Consider the following 25,325-nt stretch of genomic DNA (forward strand, 5'->3'; position numbering starts at 1 on the left):
CCGGCCTCCCGCACCGGGCGCCCCGCTGATGGAGCGGCCTCGGCTTCCCGCGGACCCGGGGCCGCCCCGGAGCTGCTGACGGCCGATGACGGGGAGGCGGAGGTCTGCGCGGGCATCTTCAGAGGGCTTCACTCAGGGCCTCGGGCGCCGCCACTGACGGCGGGACGGGGCCCAGCCCGGCCCCCGCCTGCCTGGCCTTGTCTAGGGTCTGGATGTTTTTAGGTCTTTAATTTTTCTCAGCAATGCTTTATAGTTTACAGTATACAGGCCTTGCACGTCTTTTGACAGATTTTCCTCAAGCATTTTATATTCCTGATGCTATTGTAAATTATATTGTAGTTCAATTTTGATTCTTGTATATACTGCTAGTATCTAGAAATAAATTGTATTTGTATCCTGCAATTTTGCTAATTTTTAAGATTCAGTTTTTTTTTAATAGACAATCATGTCTCCTGTAAATGAAGACTTCTTTCTTTTCCTATGAGAACATTTTTAAATACATCTATAACCTTTCATTTTTCATATTTTGATTTTCATTCTATTCAAAATACTCTTCAATTTCTATTTATTTCTTCTTTTACTCATGGGTGATTTTAAATTGTGTTATTTCAAATAGCTGGGGGTTTTGTGCCAATCTCTTATTATTTTCTCATTTAAGCCCATGGTGGTCCTCAGCATACTTTTCATGACTTGAATGCTTTTAGATTTATGAATTTTGTCTTATTGCCAAGAATACTATCTATCTTGGTAAACTTTCAATTTTTGAAAAGAATGTGTGTTCTGCCCTTGGTGGGTGGAGTCTTCTACAAGTGTTAATTAGGTCAAGCTGATCAACAGTGTTGTTCAAGTCTTCTTTATCCTTACTGATTTATGTCTAATCATTCTGCCGTTTACTGTGAGATGTGTTGAAATCTTCAGTGGTAATTATGGTCGCTAATTTCTCCTTAACCATTCTAGCAGTTTTTGCTTCATGTATTTTGAAGCTCTAGTAGTTGCTTAAGCATTTAGGGGTTTAATGTCCTCTTGATGAACTGGTCCCTTTATTCTCGGTAGAAAATCCCCTTAGAAATATTCTTCTTTCCTCTAGTAGTATTCCTGACTCTCAGTTCAGTTCAGTCGCTCAGTCATGTCCGACTCTTTGTGACCCCATGAACCGCAGCATGCCAGGCCTCCCTGTCCATTACCAACTCCCAGAGTCCACCCAAACCCATGTCCGTTGAGTCAGTGATGCCATCCAACCATCTCATCCTCAGTCATCCCCTTCTCCTCCCGCCCTCAATCTTTCCCAGCATCAGGGTCTTTTTAAATCAATCAATTCTTCACATGAGGTGGCCAAAGTACTGGAGCTTCGGCTTCAGCATCAGTCCTTCCAATGAACACCCAAGACTGATTTCCTTTAGGATGGACTGGTTGGATCTCCTTGCAGTCCAAGGGACTCTTGAGAGTCTCCTCCAACACCACAGTTCAAAAGCATCAATTCTCCGCTGCTCAGCTTTCTTCATAGTCCAACTCTCACATCCATACATGACTACTGGAAAAACCATAGCCTTGACTAGATGGACCTTTGTTGGCAAAGTAATGTCTCTGCTTTTTAATATGCTGTCTAGGTTGATCATAACTTTCCTTCCAAGGAGTAAGAGGCTTTTAATTTCATGGCTGCAATCACCATCTGCGGTGATTTTAGAGCCCAGAAAAACTAAAGTCAGCCACTGTTTCCAGTTTCCCCATCTATTTGCCATGAAGTGATGGGACCGGATGCCATGATCTTAGTTTTCTGAATGCTGAGCTTTAAGCCAACTTTTTCACTCTCCTCCTTCACTTCCATCAAGAGGCTCTTTCGTTCTTCACGCTTTATCTGTAATGAATGTAAACTCTCCACCTTTCTTTTGCTCAGTGTTAGTGTGGAGTATCTTTCCGCTCCTTATACTTCTAACCTTTCAGGGCCTTTATATTTAAAGTGGGTCTCAAAAGAATAAATAAATAAAGTGGGTCTCATGTAAACAATATAGTTGGATCTTGCTTATCCTTCCCCTTAATCTGAAAATCAGTGCTGGCCAGTTAGGTGTTTAAATATTAGAGTTAATGTGATTATTAGGATGACAGAGTTTAAATCTACTGCTTTACAATTTCTTTCTGTTTGTTCCATCTATTTTTGTTTTCTGTTTTTCATTTCCTGCCTTCTTTTGGAGGACCTGAGTAATTTTTACTATTCTATTTTATCTTCCCTGCTGGCTTATTAGCTAAAACTGTGCGATGTGTTTTTTTAAGGGCTGCTAAAGATTTATGACATCCATACTCCACTCGTCTGTCTTTGAGTATCTGTTCTGTCCCTTCTCATGTACTATGAGCACCTTCAAATCACGGGTCACCACTCCTCCCCTCCCAGGCTTTGTTCCATTGTTGTCACACGTTTTACCTCAACATATGTGCTACCTGATGTTCAGTGTCTGAAAAGTGTTATTTCATTTATTTTGTCCAATATATTTAGTCCTTTCAGGTAAGAGGGTAGATTTAGCTCTTGTTATCCCATCATATTCAGAAGAGATGTCCTGAGAGTTTTTTAGACACATTTTTAAAATTTTTAAATAAAAAGTTTTCATCTCTGCTCATTATAGAAATTTTAGAAAATGTCTGACAGTAGACACAAGAGATGGGGGTTCAATCCCTTGGTCGGGAAGATCCCCTGGAGTAAGAAACAGCAACACACTCCAGTATTCTTGCCTGGAAAATTCTATGGACAGCGGAGCCTGTGAGGTTATAGTCCATGGGGGTCACAGAGAGTCAGACACGACTGAGCACATGCACACATACCCACAGTCTTATACTTTAAGAGGAGGAGGGACATTTTTTTAATTAGAAACCTTTCACCATCATCATTTTATTGGCTGCCTCCTAGTTCATCATCTGTTGGCTGTTCAATGTGTCTGCTCATTCCTATCCTAGTATTATGCTTTGTCGTTCTTTAGTCGCTCAGTCGTGTCCAACTCTTTGCAACCCCGTGGACTGCAGCCCGCCAAGCTCCTCGGTCCATCGGATTTCCGAGGTAAGAATACTGAAGAGGGTTGTCATTTCCTTTCCCAGGGGATCTTTTCAACCCAGGGCTCAAACCTACGTCTCCTGCACTGTAGGCAGATTCCTTACCACTAAGCTGCTAATCCATAAAACACAAATCACTTCAGGGCACCTTCCTGGGGCCCCTGACCCATCACAGTTGCTCCCAAGCCAGAGGCCAAGAAGGAGGTCCTCTCCTTTCATCCCAGCACCTCAGACCCATTGTGACTGGGGGAGGGGGGAATATCTGGCAAATAGACCATGTCACAGAGATAACAGAGGCTGCCACAGACGGGAAAGGGGAAGAAACTCAGGGAAGCTGAGCAAACCTTCACGGAGAAGGCGGCCTCTGAACCATACCTTGAATGGCAAGCAGGCCAAGGGCACACAGACAGCCCTCCGGAAGTGCAGAGTGACGTGTGCCCTTGGAGAGCACCGAGCTCTGCGTGTGACAGGGAGGGGCGGGATGTGGGGGGAGCTTGAGGCGGCCAGCTTCTGGGGATCTGCTGTGGAATTCATATTTTTTCCCTGTAAAGAACAGCGAGCTCACAGAGGGTTTTACAAAAGAGTGTAATTCACAGGTCATACTTTACTCTGATTATTTATTGATGCTTTAGTAGCCGTCACTCAACATGAGATGTTGGAGATGCAGAAATGAACGGATAACAACACACAAACAGTACTCTCTGGGAGAAGGCCGTGCTTTGCATTTAGCTGTAGATACGCCGTCAAACCCTCACGGTGATGTTACAGCTGTGCCAGCGAGACAGGATCAGGAAGGGCTTTGCAGGGTTTATCCACTGCTCAGCAGGGAGAAGAACAAGGAGATCAGAGCAAGCCTGGTGAGGCTGGAGGGAGACCTAAACTAAGACCAACAGGGCCGTGGTGATGGAAAGAAGGATTCAGGGGGCGGGTGAGAAAGAACGTAGGTACACGTTGGATTCAGAGAGATGGGAGGGAATCAAGAGGATGACTGAGGTTTCTAACTATATTCACAAAGGCATGTGGAGCAGCGACTGTGTGTCAGGCTTTGTGCTAAGCACCGGTGTATCAGTGATCGAGTAATTCCCAGCCCTCCCACTGCCTGGAATCTGGGAAGTGAAACAGACAAGCGAACCAGCAGTTACAGTGCTGAGTCAGGACGACCACAGGGCTCTGTAATTTTGCTCACAGGAATACACATAGGAGCTCACAGAAGGGACACACAACTCAGTCCTCAAAGACGTGGTGGGATCACGACATCTAAACCCAAACTTGAAATACACTGTTGAAGTTATCTAGCCAAAGAGGTGGGGTGGATAATAAAACAGAGTTCTGGGCCTAGGTCCAGAAGCTGGGAAGAACATGGTGGGGGTGTAATATGAGAGGGGTGTAGCCAGAGATGAGATTGGAGAGGCAGAGAGAGACCAGCTTATCTGAGGAATTTGGCCTTTACTCCAAGGGCACTGGGGAACTACTGTAGGGTTTGAAGCAGGAGTAGGAGATGGTCAATTGTGCATTTTAACTGAAGACTGGCTGCAAAATGAAGATTGGGTAGGAGGCGGGCAAGACCAGTGGTACCCAGGCAAGGCAGATGATGGCCTGGGCCAGGGACGTGGCTGAGATGGGTCAGAGAGCTATTCCCGTGCTGGAGTCAATGGGGTGTGACGTCTGACCCGACAGAAGACGCAGGACAGCTAAGTCAGCCCCGAGGGCTCTGTCTTGGGCTCACGGTGGCGCTCTTGACCCGAAAGGGAGGGACCGCTTTGGGGCTAAGGATAATGACCTCAGTTTGGAGCGGGTTGAGTTTCAGGTGTCCGTGAGACATCTAAATGCAGATGTCTGACTTACTGGAGAAATCTGGGTTGAGAGACAACTTTAATGACCCCAGGATATGGATGAGCGAAGACTCAGAGAACGTGTTAGCTCTGTCAGAGAGCGTTGAAAACGGGAAAAGGACCGAGCACAGAGAGTTGGGAGGAAAACTGACTCTGACTGGGAGCAGAGGAAGAGACCATCCAGGAGAACCAGAAGGGCCCCCCAGAGGAGTGTGGTGTCATGGAGACAGGCTACAGAGATTTTCAACAAGAGAGGGGTGATTGTATCAAATGCTGCCACAAGACCACAGAAACTGAGGACTAAAACTTTTCCATTGGCTTCCAGACAAGAAGGGTGTGTGACCTGTTTGAGAACACTTCTGGAGGGGGGAAACTAAGCCCCTATTCCAGAGTTTCCATTGGAGTGAACTGGAGATACGGAATGGGAACAGCTGGTTCCCTCAGCTCTTCGAAGATGTTTGACAGGGAAGCAGAGGAGAAGGAAGAGAGGTGGTGGTCACAGGAGGGTACAGAAGGGACCCGCAAAGTGTGAAAACTAGTAGGGCGGGTCTCGCAAAGGAGAATGAGATTTAGGGGGAGAGGAGATAACTGATGGAGCAGGACCCCAGGAGACAGGTGGGAAACAGGTGCAGGGGGCAGAACAAACCGAAAGTGGGGGAGGACCACCTCAACCATGATCCAGAAGAGAAAGCCAGAAGGGCGTGGGAGCAAGGCCATGTGCAGGTTTCTTGAGAAGTTCTGGGCTGATGGCTTCTGTTCATCTGGGAGGTGGCAAGTTAGTTGACACAAAGAGGAGAAATCATCCAGCAAGTGAAAGTGTTAGTGCTCAGTCGTGTCTGACTGTTTTCGACCCCATGGACTGTACCCTGCCAGGCTCCTCTGTCCATGGGATTCTCCAGGCAAGAATACTGCAGTGGGTTGACATTCCCTTCTCTAGGGCATCTCCTCGACCCTGGGATCAAACTGGGAAGCCCCACAATCCAGGACGATCAAGAGACAGACTAAAGAGCCAAGAGCTGGCATTCCTTGGGGAGCCAGGAACATTCCTCCCATCACTCTGTAGCTAGACAGCTCAGCTCAGGCATTCTCCATCCACCTCCCAAGGAAGCTTTCTCTGATGACCTTCCTCCCCTGACCTTCCCCTAAACCCAGTCAGAGTGAGGTGTTTCCCCACAGTACCCCCTAGCACCCCAAAAGTCAACAGCATTCAGTGTTAAGTGTGCTGATTTTGGAGTTAGAAAGGCTGTATTTCTGATACTGTCTCTGCCCCTTCTCAGCTATGTGACTCTGGGCAATTTATCCTACCTCCATAATTACCACATGCAAAATGGGAATAATATTGCCAGTAATATGTACCTCATGGACTCCTAGGTATTAAGTAAAACGGTCCGTGTAAAGCTTAGCGCAGAGCCTGGCACCCGGCGAGTGTCTGATAAATGCTAACTGTGGCTATATTATTTCTTCACTTATACTTGCTGTGTTTCTGTCTTCACGCTGTGCTCGCAGGCAGGAACTGAATTTCCTTCTCTGTGAAGGCCGTGTGCTGCACACAGCCCGGCCCGCGGCGGGGATTCCGTGAACACTGTGGTATGGATAGAGCTCCTATTTCCTTCCGGGCCTCCACCTGACGTCATCAGGACGGAAGCGGGACTCGTGGGAGGAAGCGGGGGCGGGGCCTGCAGGCCTCTGAGCCGGAAGAAGACGTACGCGTGCCCCCAGCGCTTCTCCCGAAAGCCGCGGTCCCTGACGCCTGTGTCTGCCCTCCGAGAAAGGAGCACAGACGGGCTCTGTCCTGGGAATCAGGTGACAGCGAGCGGGTCCTGGCAGGGACCTGCACCTCGTGGTTGGTTCCGCTTGGCTTCTGGCCTCCGCCTGGTCCCTCATCTCGGGTCTGCCCCTGTGCCGTGACCTCCGTCAGGGTTCTGTACTCCTGTTTTTACCTGGCTATAATTAGGTGGCACAGGTCCCCTTTGGTTTGGCTTGAGAGAAAGAATGAAGAATGCTTCGTTTCCGTCGTATCTGACCCTTTCCGACCCCGTGGACTGTAGCCCGCCAGGCTCCTCTGCCCGTGGGATTCTCCAGGCAAGAATGCTGGAGTGGGTTGCCATGCCCTCCTCCAGGGAATATTCCCGACTGAGGGATCGAACTCACATCTCTTGTGTCTCCTGAAGCGGCAGGTGGGTTCTTTAACACTGAGCCACCAGAGAAGTCCCAGGCTCCATGTTCTTAACCCCTGTGGGGTGGTTGGCGGTGGTGGAGGGTGAAAGACAAGAGTCTGCTTTCAAGGAGCGTAAAGCCTGACGGAATATGAAGAAATGCTGACTGGGAAAAAAAAAAAGAAAAGAAATGCTGACCGGGAACTCAGTCCAGGCCTTCAGGCCACAGCACAGTAAGAACACCCAGATTAGAAAGAGAAATTGTGAAGAAAGCAGAAGAGAAGTATATTCCAAGGGAGCTTGCAGGCAACCACGAAAGTCTGGACATTGATCGGACAACTTGCCCCTTCAGATAAGTTCTCCTGCCTTTTGGACGTCAAGTCACTTCAGCCAGGTAGAAAGAGTCGCTTTGTTGTTCCTATGCCAACCACTCTCTTGCCTTCACGAAGAAACTCATCCAGAAGATTCGAAAGCACAAAGAGAGAGCTGATTTTTTAAATTGATGATTAAAATTTAAAGTTGGGGTATCTGATATGTGCTGAGCTCACAGTCTTGGAATGGGCAAGAGTTCATCAACTGACACAGTGAGGTCGGGGTGGGAGTGAAGCAGGAAGGCATTTGGCAATGGCCTTGAAGGATGAAGAGGTATGTTTTGGTTTTGTTTGGGGGTTTTCTTGCAGAGCAGAGAGGGAAGCCCATAAAAAACTAGAAATAGAACTACCGTGTGATTCAGCAATTCCACACCTGGGTACATACCAAAGAAAATGAAAACACTAATTTGAAAAGATACACGCACACACACCCCCCCACACCCCCGTTCAAAGCAGCATATGTAAGTGTCCTAAGTGTCTTGTCAACAGATGTATGGGTGAGGAAAATATGGTATATATACACAATGGAATATTACTTTAAGAAAGAATGAAATGTTGCCATATGCAGCAACATGGATGGACTTGAAGGCTAGTGAAATAAGTCAGAGAAAGACAAGTACTGTCTCACAGACTTACATACAAAGAGCAGACTAGTGGTTACCAGTCGGATGGGGGAGGGGCAAGATAAGATAGGGGATTAAAGGGTACAAACTGATACTAAAATAAGCTACATGGGTATACTGTACAACACAGGGAATGCAGCCAGTATTTTATAATAATTTAATTTTAAATGGAGTATAGTTTATAGAAGTGTTGAATTACTATCTTGTACACCTAAAACTAATATAATTTTGTCGATCAACTACACATCAATAAAAACGATAAGAAAACAGCAAAAAATTACATATGTAGAGGGAAAGACCTCATTCACATCATCTACAAAAACTAAGAAACGGAATTCAGTGCCATAGAATTTGTGATGGATTCTTATGAGGAAATTACAAAATTCTACTAAGGCTTATTTGTTACAGACTTCTATAAATGAATAGAGATACAGTGTGTTCCTGGTGGGAAAAGTCTTTTTAGTAAGGGTGTCATTTCTCTATAAATGAATATCTAAACATAAGGCAGTCTAATCAAAATCCAAGTATTTCTTCTGGAGCTTAACCAAATAATTCTAAAACACATCAGGGAAATTCAACATGATGTTAGCTGGGCATTTTTGAAAAGAAAAGGAGGAAAAGAGAAAGGGAGAAGGAAGAGGGAAAAGTCTTCAAGGATATAAAAAAAGGAGAATTATTTGGGTGGGGTACCAGTCTCAGCGTAGACAGACCAATGGAACAGACTGTGTAATCCAAAAACAAATTTAACAATGTTGCCTCTGATGAAAGTGACATTTCAAGAGAGTGGAAAAAGAATGGACTGTTGAAAAATAGGCTTTTTTTGACACCAGAGAGCCTACACATGTGTACAACTAAATACACAGACACACATGACTACAAGTAAATAAGGCAACATGTAAATATAAGATGGTGGATTATATCAATGTTAATATCCTGGTCATGATATTATACTATAATTTTGCAAAATATTAGCAAAAAACTAGGTAAAGTATAAACACAGTCTGTATTTTTATGATTGCTTATCAGTTTGTAATTATGTCAATAAAAATGTTAACTAAAAATAGTCCTGAGAAAAACAAACTAGTACTTTAAAAATATTAGATCCTTACATTTAAAAAGAATGAATTATCAAATTTTAAAATTCAAACTGTAAATGAATTACCAGTATATGGGGTAAGGAAGGACTTTTCTCTCCATAACTCCTGTAGCCAAAAGCCACAAAAGAAGATTGATGGAAAAAGAAAAAAAGAAGATTGATGGAAATTGATGGATTTTTCTACATTTTCTACATAAAAATTAAAGTTTGGCATAGCAACAAAAATTTTTGTAAAAATAAAAGAGATAAATTAGGAAAACTATTTCCATATATGTAAAAGTTGATGAGTTAATTTCTTAGGAATCTCTGAAGTGAAGTGAAAGTCGCTCAGTCATGTCCGACTTTGTGACCCCATGGACTATACAGCCCATGGACTTCTCCAGGCCAGAATACTGGAGTGGGTAGCCTTTCCCTTCTCCAGGGGATCTTCCCAATGCAGGGATCTAACCCAGGTCTCCCACATTGCAGGCAGATTCTTTACCAGCTGAGCCACCAGGGAAGCCCAAGAATACTGGAGTGAGCTCTATGAAGAGCTCTCACAAATTAATAAGAAAAACAATAGATACCGTTGCTGGAAAATGGACTATACATGAATTCACAAAAGAAGAGAAACAAAAGGCCAGTGAACTTGTGAAAAAATTTAGGCAATGAAGCAGAAACTGGTAGAGAAGAAAATAGAAATTCTGAAAGAAATATAGCTGAAGGAAGCTGAGAGGTGATACCTTATTTGTGCTGTGCTTAGTCACTCAATCGTGCCTGACTATTTGCGACCCCATGGACTGCAGCACGCTGGGCCTTCCTGTCCATCACCAACTCCCGGAGTTTATGCAAATTCATGTCCATCAAGCCGGTGATGCCATCCAACCATCTCATCCTCTGTCATCCTCTTCTCTCACCTTCAATCTTTCCCAGCATTAGGGTCTTTTCAGGTGAGTCAGTTCTTCACATCAGGTGGCCACAGTATTGGATATCTTATTTACTTACCAATATCTTATTTATTTACTGATATCTTATTTACTAATAACAATTAGCTCAGCACCTGGCACATAGTACACGCTCAATAGACATTTGTCGAATGGATGGGTAAGTGGAGAGAGCTCAGGTGACCTGTTAAGGAGAAGGAATACTTTAGATGCATGTGGGAAAGAAGAGGAAGGTAGAAGTATGGTATAACTTTAAGGGAGAAGTGGGTAACTTAAGTGAACTGTGATCACAGAGCCTGTTTTGCCAGTAAAACCAGAAGTGATGTCATCGGAAGAAAACCCCTCTGTGTCGGTTCCTGAAGGCCTCCAGTGAAAGCACACTCAGATAGGAGAGTCCCGGAGATACAGTGCAGGGTTTGAACCACTCTCTTCAAGGCCTTGTGTCTGAGTGAGCAGCTGCTCACTCGTTTTCCCAGCCCCCAGTGGGTGACCAGCAGCTTTGCCCTTTTCCAGCCCCATGATTTTGCCGTCAAATCTGACACTGCTCAGCATAAACAGTGTTGTTGACAAGATGCGCACCAGATGCATGGTGCACCTGAATTTGCACTGGGCTCATCAGACTTGTTCTGTGACATTTAAGTTCACATTTCCATTTTTGAAAGTAACTTACCAAAGACCCTTGAATTTGGGTACATAGCCTGAGTTCATGGAAAATGTTTGTCTTCAGTGTTTCTTCCTTCATGGAAAAATCAATGAATCAGCCCTTTCTTTCCCTGTGACTAGCTAAAAGGCCATTTTGCTACATCTGTATTTTTCAGATAGCCCCTCTGGCAGCTCTTATACCGACTCCATTTGTGCACAAACATCATTGTGCTCTCTGAGACGGGTTGTCTACTGGCTTTGGGCAAAAGAAAGTCCTATTGCTTTCTGAAACTAATAATATCAAAAATTAAATATTCTTAAGAAAAGGCCCCAACAGAGCTCCCTCAATGAACAGTTTATTACAGAGCAGTGATTCATTTAGATAAAGCCTGGAAGGGGCCTCTCCAAAGAATGAGGTTTGAGTCTCCAAAGGCTCTTTTAAAGAAATGGGAGGGAAAAGAGGGAAGAAGAGAGGAAGGGGGAAATGGAAAGAAAACCTTGATTTTTCTGCAGGAGCTTTGATTCCTAGAGCTACTTTTCATTGAAAGGATGAGGATGTCTGCCAAATATTTCCAGGAAATTCTGGGTAATGATAGGTAGGTATTGATGTATGTAACATACTGTCTTAGCTCAGGCTGCTATAACGAGTACCATAGACTGGGTGACTAATAAACCACTGAAGTTTCCTCTGTCTCAGGTCTCGAGGCTGGCATTCCAGGATCAGGGTGCCAGCTTGGTTGGGTTCTGGGTGACGGCCCTCTTAGGGGTTTCAGACTGCTATCCTCTCCTGTATCCTTATGGGGTGGAGAGCAGAGAAGAAACTCGCTCTCTCTGGCGAGTCTTAAAAGGGCGCCAATCCCAGCATGAGGGTGCCACCCTCACGACATCATCCAAACCTATTCACTTCCCAAAGGTCCCACCTCCTAATGCATTGCTTTGAGGGGGTATGGTTTTGACATATAAATTTGGAGAGGACACAAACAGTCCATAATGTGGGAAATTTCATGAGTTTATAGGGAAGAAATCAGAGAAGGAAATGGCACCCCACTCCAGTATTCTTGCTTGGAGAATCCCATGGACAGAGGAGCCTGGTAGGCTGCAGTCCATGGGGTCGCTAAGAGTCAGACACGACTGAGGGACTTCACTTTCACTTTTCACTTTCATGCATTGGAGAAGGAAATGGCAACCCACTCCAGTGTTCTTGCCTGGAGAATCCCAGGGACGGGGGAGCCTGGTGGGCTGCTGTCTATGGGGTCACACACAGTCGGGCACGACTGAAGTGACTTAGCAGCAGCAGCAGCAGCATAGGGAAGAAATACAGAGTGGGAAAGAACATGTGATGTTATAAATGACATTTCTTCAATCTTACATGATTATGTCATTTAGCTTGTGTGGACCATGCTTCCTTCATTCTCGTTACATCATACATCTAAGTAAAACCCTAAAAGGTAAGAGAGACAGCAATATTCCCCAGGTCTTTGACTTTCACCCTAGATTTCTGGAAGCACCAGGATCCCGTAAAGGAGCTCAGAGGCTGCTGCTGTGGGAAGATGGAGTGTCGAGACGGTGGGCTGGAAGCCACCCAGGTCACGCAGAACAGATGGGCACCACTGTTGGGTACACCAGCTACCGCCACTCCAGGGAAACTTGCAGCCCTCTCATCAGCTGCAAGAAATTCACAAAGCCAGGTGGATTTGCTCGTGCTTTATCTAATAAGGGCTTTCAGGTGGCTCAGTGGGAAAGAATCTGCCTGCCAGTGTAGGAGATGCAGGAGGTGCAGGTCAGATCCCTGGATCAGGAAGATCCCCTGCAGGAGGAAATGGCAACCCACTCCAGTATTCTTGCTTGAAGAATCCCATGGACAGAAGAGCCTAGTGGGCTACAGTCCATGGGCTCTCAAAGAGCTGGATACCATCGAGCAACTGAGCACACACAAGTGCACACACATGCACATGTACACACACACGCACACACATTTTCATAATGCCTCAGAACGCCTTGCAGCCAGATCCTCTCACTCATGTTGAAGAAAAACACCTTCCATCCTTCCATCAGTCAGCACCTGTGCTGCGCTAACATTCTACTTAATTGAGCCGTTTCTTGAAGTCTGGGGGAGGGCAGCTTTGTTCAAGAGAGAACATAATTATAGGTGCTGGCTTCTAAGGGGTAGTTTCATGATTTCAGAGTTAGGAAGCCCTGGAATTGGGACATCTACTTGAGATAAGTAAATTCAATGACTTTCCCCTTTGAAAATGAGGGTAAAATCAGAAATAATGATAGCATTTATTCCAGCTGTCACACTAGCTAAAGGTTTGTGAGGAGGAAGGGAGCTTGAGAAAGCATTAAACACAGAACTGATGCCCCCCCAGGACTCCCATGCATCTCTCAGGAAAATGAGATTTGTAAAATTCCTCTTTGGGAGCTGACAGTGTGATTCCCATGAGGCCAATTTTATTACATTCTGAGGACAAAACTCACTGTGACTTAAAAGTAATGCAAATGATTTGAAGAATCCATTTTTTGGTCACATCCCTGTTTTGTGCTTTTATAGTCAGGACATCAGTCATTTATTTTTGACTTATGAACTACTTATTGCTAAAGAGAGTAGAAACGTCCCTTAGTTCAGAGTTACCTAGAGAACAGTTTAATCTTTACTACACATAATATCATAATCTTCTGTCAAGGATGTTTACTGTTAACGAAATGAGAGAGGAGTCATAATCCTAAAAATAGCGCATTCTAAAAATGTCCTTAATTTTAGGAAGGACACCTAACTTTGGAGTCCACAAGCGTACCTATCGCAGGTGGACACCGAAGATACCTTTGGCCTCCTTGGTGCGTTATGAAACACTTTAAATCAGCTGTGACGTCTTTGTGGTTGAGAAACGTTACCAACAGGTAGACGATAGGTTCACCCACCCGACTGGTAGGAGAGCTGCGAATACCTAAGGTGAGCGCACCCGGAATCCTGGGACGGTTGAATACAACAGAATGAGCTCAGATTCACGCCCTGCCCTCTTGAATCACAGCATATTTGAATTTGAAGTTCCTTAGAGTACACATGGGCCATCCTACCCTCATTTTACCAAAGGGACAACCAGAATAAGGTGTGACCATCACACACTTAGGGCATTCATAGTCTGCAGTAGAACCCAGACCCCTAACTGGTGTGCTGAGTAGCTTTCAGCAAGTTTCTTAACCTCTGGGTACTTCAGATTTCTCATGTGTCAGAAAAGTGAAAGTGCAAGTCGCTCAGTCGTGTCTAACTCTTTGCGACCCCTTGGACTCTAGATAGAGTCCGTGGAATTCTCCAGGCCAGAATAGTGGAGTGGGTAGCCTATCCCTTCTCCAGCGGATCTTCCTGACCCAGGAATCAAACCAGGGTCTCCTGCATTGCAGGCAGATCTTTACTCAGGGGGAAATGATATTCTTACTTTTCAAGGGTGGCAGGGGGATTGAAAAAGCACTGGTGTAAAGCACTCAGCACGGTGCTGGCTCCTAGTGTAAACCGCCAGCATCCGCCTCATCCTCACTGGACACTGTTCTGCCTGCCTCAAGGAGCTGGAGGGAACAGTCAAGTGAGTGGCCTTGTGCGTAAGGACCTAGAGAGAGGTGTAACACTTGGGTAGGACTCCTAAAGCAGCAGGAGGAAATTCCTAAAACTACTGTACTTCCATTGTTTTTCTCACCACCAGATAGAGCAGTTGTCAACGACATCACTGTAAAAGATGCAGTTACCGACCTCCTAAAGGCAGAGAGTTGTCTTGGTCCCTTCTGGTCTCTTCCATCGCTGAGCAAGCCTGTCTTCAGTGGAAAGCTAGAACACTGCTTCTCCTGCTTGAGGGTCACTGTTGATACGGGCAGGAGACTGGGCCCAGCCCCGGAGACTCATTCCAGTGGACAAGGCTCGGGGTCTGCACCTAACGGGCTCCCCAGGTAGTTTTGGTACCAGGGGGTCAGGTACACAGGTGAGGAGCGCTGCCTGGAACATGACTCTGTGTGTGTGTGTGCGCGCGCGCAGTCGTTCAGTCGTGTCCGACTCTTTGCAACCCTGTGGACTATATATAGGCCGCCAGGCTCCTCTGTCCATGGGATTTGCCAGCCAAGAATACTGGAGTGGGTTGCCGTTTCCTCCTCCAGGGGCTCTCCCCGACCCAGGGATCAACCCGCATCTCCTGCGTCTCCTGCACCGGCAGGCGGGTTCTCTACCGCTGAGCCCCTGAGAAGCCCCGGGCCTGCTCTTCACCAAGGTGAGCCTGCCCGGTGCTCAGCAGAGGCCCATCTAGAAAGCTGATTTATGACCAGTGGCCACCTCAGCCCTCGCTCACACTCCTCACCTCCCTCCCCCCAACCCCGTAAGAATCCAAAACCGTTTACAAAAACTAAATCATGCACAGCATCCACCAGGGGATGGACTGGCTGGGAAGTGCCCCTTCCTTTGTTCATCTCCTTAGTCACCATACGTGACGCACGCAGTAAAAAGTCCTTGAATATTTTGGAAAACATTTCAGTCCAAAGAAGGGGAGCAGCTCCACCATGGCTGCAGCTGCTATGGCCCCACCGTGAATCCAGAACTTTCGAAGACAGCTCATTTTGACACCACGTGCCACCTGAAGGGGTTTTCTGTGTTGTGTATTAACATACAAAAGAAATCTTGGAGAAGGAAACGGCAACCCACTCCAGTATTCTTTCCGGGAGAATCCCATTGACGGAGGAGCCTGGTGGGCTACAGTCCACCGGGTCACAAAGAGTCGGACACGACTGAGCGACTTCACTTTCACTTCACTTTGCCTCTAGGCTTCCATGATAGTTCAGTTGGTAAAGAACCCAGCTGCAATGCAGGAGACCCTGGTTCGATTCCTGGGTTGGGAATATCCCCTGGAGAAGGGATAGGCTACCCACTCCAGTATTCTGGCCTGGAGAATTCCATGGACTGAGTAGTCGCAAAGAGTCAGACATGACTGAGTGACTTTCACTTTCAAAATACCTAAATGGAGGACATGACTCCTGTCTTCCAGAACCACCCAGTCTCGTAAGATAGTTACATTAACTTTAACGTGAAACAGTGCCCTGGTGCTCTGACCCCAGCGGGTGATGTTTTCATAAGTGGCATCACAGTCCTTTTATCACAGTCCCTGTAGTGCTGGTTTAAACGCAGGTTTTCTGGCCTCACTGGACCTCCTGAATCAGAATCTCTGGGTGAGGCCTGGAAATGCTCAGTTTTTAACCAGCTCCTCAGGGAGTTTTCATGAGTGCTCAAGTTCGAAACTTCTGTCCTAGGTGACTTTAGTTTCCTTCTGCTTTATTCACTGCTCAGACCTTCCCTTCTTCCTGAAGCTCGACAGAAGACTTCCATCCGTCTTTTGTGTCGTCTGCAGATGGCTCAGAAACGGAGTCTCCTTGATCTGATAAACAGCCTCGTACAGTTTTCCTTCTGGTGTGTTGTTTCCAGGACTTGATCCCCTGGATTGGGTTTGATGCTCCTGGAGGGCAGAAACTATTTTCTAATTACCCCACCCCTCTGCTCTTAGCACAGCATTTTGTCGTTGTTGTTTGACCGCTAAGATGTATCCCACTTTTTGCAACACCATAGACTGCAGCATGCCAGGCTTCCCTGTCCTTCACTATCTCCCAGAGTTTGTTCAAACTCATGTCCACTGAGTCATGATGCCATCCAACCATCTCATCCTCTGTCGTCCTCCTCCTGCCTTCAATCTTTCCCCGCATCAGGGTCTCATCCAATGAGTCAGCTCTGCGCATCCGGTGTCCAAAGCATTGGCGCTTCAGCTGAGGCTGTGCAGAGCAGCCATGATTTATTCCACATCTAGGAGCCACAGGGGACGATGCCAGACCAGGAAGGTAAACTCCCAGAGGCCGGAGAAAGCCAGTTCTGTGTCTCGTCGTCCCTTCTTGGTCATTTTCCAGTGGTTGGTTGTAAAGCAAGAACCAAGCCAAAGGAGAGACAGTCTTAGCTAGACTTGAGGAATTGATAGGGACTGCCTTTTCAGTCTGTATGAGGAGGACTAGGGTGACCACAAACAGGGTGACATGTGAAATCCCATGGAGGCAGAGACTTGTTTGGCAGAAGAACTCATCTTGCAGAACGCAGCGAGCAGTGTTTGGGACTGGCACGGAGTGAGTCTCAAGCGTTTTGGGAAGTCTTCACAGAGGACTCTGAGGGATCCTCTTCCCCTTTGCCTGAGTACAGGGCTGACTCAGTGAGAGGTGAATGGAGATCATTTCTTTCCTATGTGGTGTGTCAGCATTTGTTACACAACCACAGCTTCCCGTTAGAGGGTTCAGGCTGGCTTGTCAAATAAAAACCGTGACCAGAGTTGTAACAGTAGCTGTTTCTGTTATTATTATATTGTTTGAGTGGCTGTTTGTCATTAAACACTTCACTACAAACAGGTCAGAGTGGGTTGTGTAAGTTAGCCTCGTCAAACAGCAGTGTCTCTCCTGGGATCCGTTCCCGAGAGGTAGCTGTTTAGCCCCACGAATATTGTCATGAAAGTCTACGCCAGAGGGAATACTGGGTAGCAGGGGGAATGTTCGAAGTAATTCATTCTGGAGGGCAGAAACTATCTTCTAATTACCCCACCCCTCTGCTCTTAGCACAGAAGTAATGTTAGAAGTGAGTGCTGGGCAAGATACAAGGGTGGCCAAACAGACCGCGTGGAGCCCAGCACTCTGTGTGAGTGGGTCAATGCACCAAGCAAGCCCGGCATGCTTTCAGCAGCCCTGGAGGCCCGAGCTTCATTGTATCTGTCACCTGGAAGTCAACAAGCAAAAAGGGAAAGGACAAAATAATTGAACAGGTCCTCAAGAGGGTGTCCAAATGACCACGAGGTGCATGAAAATCTGTTCCACTTTGTAGACATCAAGGAGGTGCCATTTAAACCCCTGCGTACCCACCAGCATGGTTATACTGGCGAGACTGTGAGGACCCGGGACTCTGAAGCGTTGGTGCGGGCAGGGTGAGTCAGCACTTCCTCTCTGCTGAACATACACACGTCCTGTGAGTCATCAGTGCCCCTCCTAAGTAAGTGTGTGCAAGAGAAATGGGGACTATGTTCACCAAAAGACATGAACCAGAGTGTCTGTAGAAACACTGTTCATAACAACCCAAACCGGAAACACCCGACGTGTGTCAACGGGAGAATGCCCTCCCCAACCCACCCCCCCATTGCCCTCAGCTCTTGTCTGTTCCTTAACGTTAAGAAGATCCAACAACTTGCTTGATTACCAGATGGACTTTCTATTAAATTCCAAATTCCTTGCGGGCCTCCTCTTGAAGTTCCTGTGAGTCCCTTGAAAAAATCGCAAGTCCCAGAGAGAAGACATTTCGTTATCTCTGGCTACGTAGCAAAGCACCCCAAAGTATTGACAGCAGCTTAAGCAACTTGGGACGTTTCTCACAACTGTGTGGGTCTGCTGGGCTCAGCTGCGGGTTCTTTGGTTCCATGAGGTATCGGCCCGGCACTCAACTGGGAGCGGCGACTGGGGCTGAAGGTCCAAGAGGCTTCAGTCAGCATCTGGGGAGGCTGGGATGGCTGAGGGGTCATCTTAACGGGTGACACTTCCTACACGGTGACTCAGAGGTCCTGGGAGAGAAAGACAAAGTTTGGGGGCTTCTTGCCATTTAAGCCTGGAACTGGTGCAGCCTCCCTTCTACCACGTTCTGTTGATCCGAGCAAGTCTCTAGGTCACAGGGTTCACGGGAAAGGAAGGAGGCTTCCTCCCCTCAGTGCTTGCAGGCCTGGGAGCAGTTTGCTCAAAATCTCCTTTGGAACAACTGACCCAGGCAACAAGGGTAAGGAAGGGCAATCTGGATGGGACCCTGGCTCAGGCCGAGCCTCCACCGGCTCAGAAGGCTGCCTGGCTTCGTGGCCTCGGTTTCCTCGCCTGTAACAGCCAAGCTTGGCTGTGCAAGTTGTGAAGGCCCTTTCAGCTCTCACAGTCGTGGTTCCATAGTCTTGTAGAGACGGTGTGCCTAGTGAGACCCTCAGACTTCCATCACTGGAACCCCTCCCCACCCACCCAAGAATAATCCACAGGGTCTGCTCTTGCCTCCTTTTCCCATCCCAGTTGAAGGGATGGGTCCCTTCAGTTCAAGGGTCTTTTGAAATTGAAATTGAAGGGTCTTTTGGGGACAAAAAATATTCACAAACTCCTTTCATCCCATGCAAAGAGGCATTTCTGAATCAAAAAGGTTATGAAGGCATTGTATTCAAGTAAAAGTTCAATTTCTTAGTGTAATGAGATAAACCAAGAGGAATGCTTCTTCTGGGCAGGTGTTTACATGCAATCTGAAGAAATGTCCCAGAATAATTTCAAAATATTTTAACATATTTTTCTCAGTTTAAAAGTAATTAAAGATTTTATTGAAAAAACAAACGCATGGCCTATCACACTGGGTGCTGTAGACTTTAAAAAAAAGTGATGAAAGATATAAAACATTAAGAAACAATTACATCACCCATACTATTGCCACCCTGTAATGACCTGATTCAGACTTTGTCTCTTTCTGTTTGTTTGTTCTCTGTATGTGGCAGACATTGTTGGTTCCGGGGCCCATCTCTTTTTCGGGGGTGCTGGTAAACCCTAACCAGTCTGAGAAGAAATCCACTCCTCCTGTAGGTAACTAGTTTGAGAAGTGGGCTTGTGACTTGTTGCTGCTTAATGGTATACGATGGAAATTTTGCCAGGGGGGTTCTGGAAAGGCTTCTCTGCTCTGACAAAGATGTAAACAAAGTAGGAACGAAACATGTGCCGACTCTGGACACGGGCGTGTGAGGGGGTCATCCCTGAAGCTGCGGGCATGGGAGACTAGCCAACATATCGATGGAGCCAAAGTCAGAGAAGGCAAAACAATCCTGGCTCATAGATCAGGTTCCAAAGCCGTCTAATTAACTGTTCCTGGAGCTGCCCTGTCTCCAAATGTCATGTTCTGTGAGATAATACAACCCCTTCATGTTTAAGCCACCCTTATTTATGATTTGTTGTTACTGGCATCCAAAAACACCTTAACTGCTACAATATATAGAACTGTATTAATATATTTTGTGAAGTTTATTCTTTCATCCAACAAATATTTAATGAAGATGATCCAGATTAGAGTCTTTCTGCAGAGACATTTTGGCTTTGCTTTTTTCCATTTAACATTTTCTCTAGTTGTTAAAAATTCTTTGTACATGTAATTTTTAAATTTTTATTTATTTTTTAATTGAAGGATAATAGTTTTACAGAATTTTGTTGTTTTCTGTCAAACCTCAACACGAATCAGCCATAGGTGTCCATGTAATTTTTTAATTGAGGTATAGTTGATATACAATATAAATTACAGGTGTACAATATAGTGATTCACAATTTTTATAGGTTATACTCAATTCATAGTTATTATAGAATATTGCCTATATTTCCTATGTATATATCCTTCTAGCTTATTTTGTACATAATGTATATGTATATCATATATGTGGAATTTTTAAAATTTTATTTTACTGAAGGATAGTTGTTTATGATGTGTTCATTTCTGCTGTGTAGCATAATGATTCAGTCACACATATGTGGGTATCTGTTCTTTTCACATTTTCCATCATGGTCTATTACAGGGTGTTGAACCGTTTCCTGTGCTGTACGTAGGACTGTTGTTTCTCCATCCTACATATACCACTTGGCGTCTGCTGACCCCACACTCCACTCCGTTCCTCCCGCACCCCCTTCCGCCTGACAACCACCGGTCTGGTCTCTCTGCATCTGCTTGTTTCATAGGTAAACTCACTCGCGTCATGTTTCAGGTTTCACACGTAAGTGACGTCGCGTGGTGCTTGTCTTTCTCTTTGTCTTCCTGATTTTCTTCACTTAGTGTGATCACCTCTGGGTCTATCCATGTCGCCACAGATGACATTTCATTTTTTTTGATGGCTGACTAGTTTCCCAATGTTTGTACAGATCACATCTTCATCCATTCATCTGTTGATGGACCTTTAGGTTGTGAACCGTGGATAATGCTGCTGTGAACACAGGCGTGCAGGGGTCTTTTCACATCACAGTTGTCCAGACACACGCCCAGGAGTGGGATTGCTGGGCCACACGCCAGCTCCGTTTTCAGTTCCTGAGGAACCTCCGTGCTGTTTTCGTGCGTCTGTTGGCCCTCTGCATGTTTCCTGTGGAGGAATGTCTGCTTGTTGCTTCTGCCGATTTTGCAGCTGGGTTGTTTTTTTACTATTGAATTGTATGAGCTGTTTGTATATTTTGGAAACTGAGCCCTTGTTGGTCACATCATTTGTGATATTTCCTCTTAGTCCGTAGATGGTCGTTTCATTTTGTTTACCATTTCCTTTGCTGTGCAAAAGCTTATAAATTTGACTAGGTCCCATTTGTTTATTTTTGCTTTTATTTTTATTGCCTTGGGAGACTGACCTAAGAAAACATTGCTGATTTATGTCAGAGAATGCTTTGCCTGTTTTCTCTTTGCAGAGTTTTATGGTGTCATGTCTTGTATTTAAATCTTAAGCCATTCTGAGTTTCTTTTTGTGTGTGGTGTGAGAATGTCCTGGCTTCACTGGTTCACAGGCGGCTGTCGAGTTTCCCAGCACCACTTGCTGAAGAAACTATGTTTTCCCCATTGTGCGTTCTTGCCTCGTGTGTCGAAGATTAATTGGCCGTAGATATGTGGGTTTATTTCTGGATTTCTGTTCTGCTCCACTGGTCCACGTGCCTGTTTTTGTGCAAGGACCACTCTGTTTGATTACAGGAGCTTTGCAGTATTGTCTGAAGTCTGTAAGGATTTTGCATCCTGCTTTGTTCTTTTTCCTCAGGACTGCTTTGGCAATTCTTGGTCTTTTATGGGTTCATATAGATTTTACAATTATTTGTTTTAGTTCTGCTATGTATATGTAATTCTAATGGCTTCATCTTAACAGCTACTTTTATTTAGTGGTTGCCCTGTTATCTGCCATTTAGGTTGCTAAAGATTTTCACTGTTAAAAGCAAAGACAAGGTGACATTCGTGTACATAATCAGTCACAGTTCTGGTAGTGTTGAAGATATATTCCTTCAAAAAACATATAAATGAAAGGATATATATATATTTTTAAGATGTCTGATACATATTCTCAAATTGCTTTCTAGACAATTTATGCTAACTTTTAGGTCTTCACACAGTGTTTGATATTTGCTACTGCATCTGAGGGCACTCTCATAATACACATTTTCCCCCAAATGTTTCTAGAAAACGTTATGTTGAAAGTCTACAGGACACATTTGAACAACGTATCAGTGGCATAAAGAAAAGAAAAATGGGAAGGGAGACGAAAGAGACTTAAAAGGTATATTGCATGCCCTTGTTAGGCTCTTGATTCATACAGTTGATCTGTAAACATGTAGTTTCGAGAGACAGGATGTGGACTGGCTATTCAGTGTTAAGGAGTTGGTGTTGATCTTGTTAGGTGTGATAACGACACAGTGATTACATCGGGAAAATAAAGTCCTCGTCAGTTACAGATGCATCATTAATAATGGATGAGACGGCATGCTGTCTAGGCCTTATCCATACTTTAAAAAACTCCAGCAAATAAAGGGGGTGGGATGGGATAGGAGAAACATGATTGGCAAGATGTTGACAGCTGCCGAAACCAGGAAACGTGAGTTTATTGTCATACTCTTTCTACCTTTGTGTATATTTGAAAAGTATAACGTGAAACTTTTCGATTTTTCACCTTAATAAGTTTTTGAAAGAATATTTAGACAGTTTGTGCACAAGAGGGCGGGTCTGGCTCTGTCCTCCTGGTCTAGGTGAAGGGCTCTGTGGGGGTTGCTGGGCCCTTGGCTGGGCCTGCCGCTTCCTTCCTGACCCCAAGGACACACCCAGGGTCAGGAGCCACTCTGCAGGTTGCAGTCACATCAGAAACAGACCTGGAATAGTCAAGGGAGCCAGGTGGAAGCAGCCGGCCAGGTGAGCCCCCGCCTTGGCCTCCAGACCACACTGTGCCCACGACCCCCGGTCAGCTGGGCCTCGTGCGCCCAGGCTCGGGGGCTGGACCCAAAGCCCGTGACCTCAGACCTGAAGCTCTGGGAGAGACAGCACATTGGAAAGCACCCCCTCTGACAGTCACCGCCGTGTGTGCGTCTGTGAAACACGAGGGGACCAAATGCATGGGTGCAGCAGGTTTGTAACACCGGCTTCCTGGCATCGCATGTTGGGAGGGGCACGCGTACGTTCAGCGTTGTGTGTCTGAGTCAGTGAGGATGGCGGGTGTCGGCGTCTGATGTCGGCCACTCCCCGATCGTGTGGGTGTCTGTGTGAAACACGGGACTGCAGACGCTCGGCTCTTCTCCCTCCTCGGTTCTGCTTTCCGCACGTGCGCCTGACCGCGGCTTTCCCTGCAGTGCACTCAGGTGGCAGGTTCGGGCCTGGAGACGAGACAGACCTCGGGTCTAACCTGGCTTCACCTCTGGGAGGGGCGTGGGTATGAGGAGTCAGTGAACCTGGCAGGCCGCAGGCTTGTGATAATGCCTGTGTCCTTTTCCCCGCCGAGGAGGACCCTGAGGCTTATTATTTCCAATCCAAGGCATTCATAATGCCCAGTAATAGGGGGCTCAGAAAAGTGGAGACTTCCTATGAAAAAGCCTGCCTTGTTAGCTGACACACTTCTGAGCTCTGGGAGCAGTCCAAGCTGTGGAAACGCCCCTAACTGCAGACCCTGGGAAGCGGTCTCTGCTTGCTTCTGTGAACACCACCCCATGTGCCATCTTCTGTTATTTGTGCTGATTAAAAACATGGCAGCGATCAAGGAAATTCAGTAGCTAATCAAAAGTCACAGACTATCTCTTCTTTCATAAAATTGAATGTTTTAAAACCAGGCAAACAAGAAAGAATCTAGAGATTTTAAATTCCTGGAACAATTGACAGGAATAGATAAAGATGATGTGGTACGTATATACATATATATTACTCAGCCATAAAAAGGAATGAAAAAGGAATGCCATTTGCAGAGATGTGGATGGACCTAGACATTGTTATAGAGACTGCAGTCAGTCAGAAAGAGAAAATATGTTGTCACTTACTTGCGGAATCTATAAAAAATGGCATGCGTGCATGCCAGTCATGTCCAACTCTTTGCAACCCCCATGAACTGTCTACGGAATTTTCCAGGCAAGTACATTGGAGTGACTTGCAATTTCCTACTCCAGGGGATCTTCCCGACCCAAGGATCAAACCCATGTCTCTTGTACTGGCAGGTGGGTTGTTTACTGCTGAGCCTGGGAAGCCCAGAAAAATAGTGCAGGTGACCTTATTTGCAAAGCAGACGTAGTCTCAGAGGTAGAGGACAAGCCTGGCTACCGAGGCGGGGAGGTGACCGTGTATAAAATTGGTAACAAATGAGAACCCACAGTGCAGCATGGGGAACTCTGCCTAGCGGCCCGCGGCGACCTAAGTGGGGAGCAGATGTGAAAAGGAGGGGATGTGGGTGTACGTGTAACTGATTCACTGTGCTGACAGCAGGAAATAGCACAGTATTGTAAATCGACTAGAGTTCCATCCATCGATCAATCTGTCAATCTCTGGGACATGTCATTGAATCACTAGAAGTCTCATTCATTAGAAAAACATCAGCTTATCCAGCTTGTCAGCTGGCTTCAGCACTGTCCCTGCGTGTATCACAGGCACTTGTCCCAAGGAAGGCTGCATTCGGGACCCTGAAGCCAGAGCAGAACCTTCGTGCTTTCCTACAGCCCTGGCCTCGGCCCGCCTTGTTCTGTGGACAGCAGTTTATCTGTCCCAGGCCGGAGGCCGGGCTCCCAGAGGCCCAGGGCCCCATCCAGGCCGCCCTCGTGTGGCCCAGACTTCTGGCACCAGTTCCCGAACCGAGCAGATGCCCAGTGAGTTACCGCTCTTGCCTTTGTGGTGGCTGTGGTCCGCTTGGCCGTGGCCGACTCTCGGCGACCCTGTGGACTGCCGCACGCCAGGTCGGGAGCCGCTCCTTTTTCTCTGCTCTGCAAGAGGAACATCATTACATCCTCTGTGGGTCAGGAATGGAGTTTTTAAATACTTGTATATTGTTGGCAGTGCTGGTCCTCACTGCCGTGCGGGTTTTCTCTAATCGTGGTGAGTCGGGCTCCTCTCTCGTTGCGGTGTGCAGACTTCACACACAACCTCCTCCGGCGGTTCTGGTGTGTGGGCCCCGGGGGTTGTGGTGTGTGGGCCCCGGGAGGTGTGGTGTGTGGGCCCCGGGGGTTGTGGTGTGTGGGCCCAGTGGGTTGTGGTGTGTGGGCCCCGGGGGTTGTGGTGTGTGGGCCCCGGGAGGTGTGGTGTGTGGGCCCCGGGGGTTGTGGTGTGTGGGCCCAGTGGGTTGTGGTGTGTGGGCCCCGGGGGTTGTGGTGTGTGGGCCCCGGGAGGTGTGGTGTGTGGGCCCCGGGGGTTGTGGTGTGTGGGCCCAGTGGGTTGTGGTGTGTGGGCCCCGGGGGTTGTGGTGTGTGGGCCCCGGGAGGTGTGGTGTGTGGGCCCCGGGGGTTGTGGTGTGTGGGCCCAGTGGGTTGTGGTGTGTGGGCCCCGGGGGTTGTGGTGTGTGGGCCCCGGGAGGTGTGGTGTGTGGGCCCCGGGGGTTGTGGTGTGTGGGCCCAGTGGGTTGTGGTGTGTGG

At 46.7% G+C, this 25,325-nt stretch overlaps 1 protein-coding gene across 6 annotated transcripts in view; it reads left to right on the top strand.

The window, feature by feature from the left end:
* KCNK13 (potassium two pore domain channel subfamily K member 13) overlaps positions 1-25,325 on the top strand; it is a 105,219-nt gene that overhangs the window by 74,203 nt on the left and 5,691 nt on the right. The window contains exons 1-2 of one of the 6 annotated variants that reach the window (XM_043472766.1): positions 19,165-19,315; positions 20,294-20,453. The exons of the other annotated variants lie outside the window; for them this stretch is intronic. Coding sequence (XP_043328701.1) covers positions 19,226-19,315; positions 20,294-20,453 — 250 coding nt within the window. The 5' untranslated portion in view covers positions 19,165-19,225. Of the gene's footprint in view, positions 1-19,164; positions 19,316-20,293; positions 20,454-25,325 lie in introns of those variants that run through there. 6 annotated transcript variants of the gene reach the window in all.

This window comes from Cervus canadensis, chromosome 6, assembly GCF_019320065.1.
Source record: "Cervus canadensis isolate Bull #8, Minnesota chromosome 6, ASM1932006v1, whole genome shotgun sequence".
NCBI classification, from domain to species: domain Eukaryota; kingdom Metazoa; phylum Chordata; class Mammalia; order Artiodactyla; family Cervidae; genus Cervus; species Cervus canadensis.